The 5,194-nt window shown below is 36.7% G+C and overlaps 1 protein-coding gene across 1 annotated transcript; it reads right to left on the bottom strand.

Annotated features, from left to right (window-relative positions):
• Positions 1–413: 413 nt before the first annotated feature.
• LOC116895509 (40S ribosomal protein S21-like) lies at positions 414–668 on the bottom strand. Its single transcript, XM_032896758.1, has one exon. It carries the CDS (start codon positions 666–668, stop codon positions 414–416), a length of 255 nt encoding a protein of 84 aa, XP_032752649.1.
• Between the last annotated feature and the right edge of the window lie 4,526 nt (positions 669–5,194).

Genomic DNA, 5,194 nt, shown 5'->3' with positions numbered 1-5,194 from the left:
TGTCTAATTCTGTTCAGCTCCTTACCTGTGCCTTGTGTTTAGAGACCCAATAAAGGATCAAACTGGATATTCATGTAATTACCCATATTTAGAATTCTTTAATTGCTTTTCTATTCTTAAACTTATTTAGGCTTTTGATTAATTTTTTTCTCACATTTTAACTTTATATTTACCTGACATAGGCACTCATATTGGCTCACACTTCTTTATTTCCATCATATCACTTCACCAAATCTGGAGTCCCCTTGAATCTTTTCTTTTCATGCATAACCACTGCATATATTTCCTTTGAGTTCTTTCATCTAATAAAATCGATGAAGTAATAGCATGAAGTGTCTGCCATGTTTGACTGACAATTTTTTTTTACTTATTACCACTTTTATTTATAACAAATTATTCCTGATTTCTTCTGCTTAAAAGTTCTTTGAGACAATTCCATCAGCCTTACCCAACCAGAGAATAGAATCATCTGACTCACCCATCCTGTGCATGGCCCCACAGATGCTGTAGGTTTTATATTGGCCATTAAACCGGCCCGTGCTCCTGTCAACCTCAGCCACATTCATTGGGATGGATGCGTGGTCCTTGGCAGCAATGGTGGGGTTGCTCCTGATGCATTTCTGTGGCACATACAGGTCCACAAACTCGCCGGCAGTGTCTTTCTGCATACTGAGGCCTTCCCTGCTCACGGGTCTATGGAGAACCTTGACTAACAAATTTATTTCATTCATTTTTCTGCCTAGACATTTCATGCACAATGAGCAAATTTCACAAAGCACAAAGAGGCATATACAGAACATGTGTATTTATCATATTTCCATAATCCAGATGTATGTACTTTACAAAGACAATTTATGTTGTAGAATTATATGCCATTGTCTTAACTTCACATATAAAATTCTGAAGCTGTTTCTATTATATATCTATTATCTATCAAATTATCTTTGTATCATCTATTTATCTGTTTTTCTATTTACCTATCATCTACCTATCATCTATTGTATCTGTCACCTATCTATCATCTATCTATCTTCTATTTATCAATCATCTATCAATCATGTATTATGTATCACCTGTCTATAAATCATATATTTTCTACCTATCTATTCTCTATGAGTCATGTACTATCTATCCATCTATCTATTTATGTATTATGTATTGATAATCCATCTACCTACATCTATTTACCAATCATAAATCATCTTTGATATATATATAGCATAGCTATTATATATTTGTAATATAGAGCTATTATCTATTTTCTATCATCTGTCTGTCTTCCTAGCTATGATGATGATTTCTAAAGACTGGTCTTGAACTTACTTCTGTTTAGCTTAACATATATTTAGAAGTTGTTCCTCATCAGCTTATAATGTGTGTAATTAAATGCATATAGTATTCTCTTGTGTTGGTATATTTAAATTGTTTATGGATTTCTTATTGTTCTTGGTAATAATCTGCATTAAAATAACACACCAATGAGTATCCTTGTACATGTGCTTCGTGGCTTTTGTACTTCAAGCTATGATATTAGAAATTTCATTTATATTAGGTGCTTCTTAACTTTTCTCTTTTCCTTTCAGATTTTGGTATTTAGAATGTTTCCATGATAGGATTGATTGCATTTACATTATTTTCTGTAATAATAATCTGTACAATTTCTAGTTTTATATTTACATTTAAATAGGTTTACTCTAAAAAGACATCCCTGCCACTGCTTGTCCCCTCACCCCTCAGTTAGCTGAAGTTGGTTCTTAATGCCTCTTTCAGAAAGTGCTGATATCAACAGGAGGGGAGGTTCTTGGTCCTGTGAAGAATTAATGCACCAGCATAGGAGCATGCTAGGGTGGTGAGGTGGGAGTGGGTGGGTGAGTGGGGGACCACCCTCATAGGAGCAGCAAGAAAGGGGCAGAATAGGGGGTATTCAGAGTGGAAGCTTGGAGTGGGATAACATTTGAAGTGTAAATAAATAAAATGACCAATAAAAAATGTTTAAAAATATGTGAAACTATTCACATTCAGTTTTTGGGTTCTGATGTAAAATGTCCCTTACAGACTCTGTGATTAAGCACTTGGTCCCCAAATAGTGGTGCCATTTTAATAGTTTTCAACCTTTTAGAAGGTGAGGTTTAGCTAGAAGAAATGAGTGTCTGTGGACCAACCATTAGAGGGTCATGCATCAGTCCTGTTTCCTTTCTTCCATTTCCTTCCTTATTTGGGGAGAGGCAACAAGTCTCTGACTTAACTCCTGCCATCATGAGCCCCTCTTTCCTCATTATGTACCTGCCACCTTCAATATGAGGCCAAATAAATCTCTCCTCCCTTTAGCTATTTTTAGTCAGGCATTTGATTTCACCATGTGTAAAGCAACGGACAGTTTTAGTTCCACATGTTACCTTTACACTTGAACAACAGCATAGGGGTAGATTGATTTTCAGAACATGCTCTGTCAAACTTTTTGAAGATCTAATTGCTACACAGGATTTTATCATTGAACATTGTAATAGAGGAGTCTCAGGGCATTCCATTTGCTCATAACAAATTGATATTTCATTATGATGCACAAAGATTATTTCATTATTTTTGGTGTCTAACAAATCTGTGTGTCTTTGCTTTGATTTTAACCATTACTTGCTTTATAAAAAAGCAGTATGAATTTTTGAGATTGTAAGTTTAAAATCTTACTTGCTTCCAGACATGTTTCTGAATGTTTTCTATAAATGTGGTCTTCAATATCACTTATTACATTATTAGATATTTCAGCTATACAAATTTGACATATCTTTTATTTTTCTAAATTTTAAATGTTTATTATCTAAATTAATTTTTAATTTAATTACTCATTTTCCATTTTGCTTCCTTTTATATAGATTTCACAACTGTCTGCTGTCTCCAAAGGGACCTTCAATCCTGTGATAAGTTTAATTTTTCTTTTCTGTTCTAAATTCTGCTTGCTAGTATATTTTAAAAATAAAACCAATTAATTATTTCATGATATGTGTGAGTTACTGAGTGTATGTTTGAGTACCATGTCTACATGAGCTTGTGTCCATCATACGAGTATTTCAGATATTGTAGAACTAGAGTTACAAATAGTTTTGGGCCACCATGTGGGTGCTAGGAATTAAACCAGGCATTCTAGAAGAACAGTGAGCTTCTTAACTACTCTTCACCACTGACACATCATTTACTAGTTCAAGAAGTAATGTTTGTTAGTACTTGCAATGTACAGGATCACTCTAGGGAATGGTAATGGAGTATAGAAAGGGGAAGGACCTGAGAGAGTATGTTTTAATGTCTCTGCTTTGATCTTGTTTTATGCCAATGGGTACTTCACTTAGATTCTAAACTTTCTCCCTAAATTTTAATCTGAATAAAAGCATTTTTCAACAAATTAAGCTATACTATTTATTTGTAACATGTGTTTTCCACTTTAGATAAAATTTGTTTCTTTAAATCCTTTTTTTATTTTTGTTTTTGTTTGGTGGTATAAGTAATAGGAGCATTTATTATATATCCTCTTATTGTTATTTTTTATTATTATTATTATTAACTTGAGTATTTCTTATATACATTTCGAGTGTTATTCCCTTTCCCGGTTTCCGGGCAAACATCCCCCTCCCCCCTCCCCTTCCTTATGGGTGTTCCCCTCCCAACCCTCCCCCCATTGCTGCCCTCTCCCCAACAGTCTAGTTCACTGGGCGTTCAGTCTTAGCAGGACCCAGGGCTTCCCCTTCCACTGGTGCTCTTACTAGGATATTCATTGCTACCTATGAGGTCAGAGTCCAGGGTCAGTCCATATATAGTCTTTGGGTAGTGGCTTAGTCCCTAGAAGCTCTGGTTGGTTGGCATTGCTGTACATATGGGGTCTCGAGCTCCTTCAAGCTCTTCCAGTTCTTTCTCTGATTCCTTCAACGGGGGTCCTGTTCTCAGTTCAGTGGTTTCCTGCTGGCATACGCCTCTGTATTTGCTGTATTCTGGCTGTGTCTCTCAGGAGCGATCTGCATTCACATTTTGACCATCCATCTTGAGTTTCATTTGTTCTAGGCATCTAGGGTAATTCAAGCATTTGGGCTAATAGCCACTTATCAATGAGTACATACCAGGTATGTCTTTCTGTGATTGGGTTAGCTCACTCAGGATGATATTTTCCAGTTCCAACCATTTGCCTACGAATTTCATAAAGTCATTGTTTTTGATAGCTGAGTAATATTCCATTGTGTAGATGTACCACATTTTCTGTATCCATTCCTCTGTTGAAGGGCATCTGGGTTCCCTCCAGCTTCTGGATATTATAAATAAGGCTGCAATGAACATAGTGGAGCACGTGTCTTTTTTATATGTTGGGGCATCTTTTGGGTATATGCCCAGGAGAGGTATAGCTGGATCCTCAGGCAGTTCAATGTCCAATTTTCTGAGGAACCTCCAGACTGATTTCCAGAATGGTTGTACCAGTCTGCAATCCCACCAACAATGGAGGAGTGTTCCCCTTTCTCCACATCCTCGCCAGCATTTGCTGTCACCTGAGTTTTTGATCTTAGCCATTCTCACTGGTGTGAGGTGAAATCTCAGGGTTGTTTTGATTTGCATTTCCCTTATGACTAACGATGTTGAACATTTCTTTAGGTGTTTCTCAGCCATTCGGCATTCCTCAGCTGTGAATTCTTTGTTTAGCTCTGAACTCCATTTTTTAATACGGTTATTTGTCTCCCTGCCGTCTAACTTCTTGAGTTCTTTGTATATTTTGGATATAAGCTCTCTATCTGTTGTAGGATTGGTAAAGATCTTTTCCCAATCTGTTGGTTGCCGTTTTGTCCTAACCACAGTGTCCTTTTCCTTACAGAAGCTTTGCAGTTTTATGAGATCCCATTTGTGATTCTTGATCTTAGAGCATAAGCCATTGGTGTTTTGTTCAGGAAATTTTTTCCAGTGCCCATGTGTTCCAGATGCTTCCCTAGTTTTCTTCTATTAGTTTGAGTGTATCTGGTTTTGATGTGGAGGTCCTTTATCCACTTGGACTTAAGCTTTGTACAGGGTGATAAGCATGGATCGATCTGCATTCTTCTACATGTTGACCTCAGTTGAACCAGCACCATTTGCTGAAAATGCTATCTTTTTCCATTGGATGGTTTTTTGGCTCCTTTGTCAAAATCAAGTGCCCATAGGTGTGTGGGTTCATTTCTGGGTCTTCAAT

The sequence above is a fragment of the Rattus rattus genome, chromosome 3, assembly GCF_011064425.1.
Source record: "Rattus rattus isolate New Zealand chromosome 3, Rrattus_CSIRO_v1, whole genome shotgun sequence".
NCBI lineage: Eukaryota > Metazoa > Chordata > Mammalia > Rodentia > Muridae > Rattus > Rattus rattus.
This window is presented reverse-complemented; position numbering and strand designations above follow the sequence as displayed.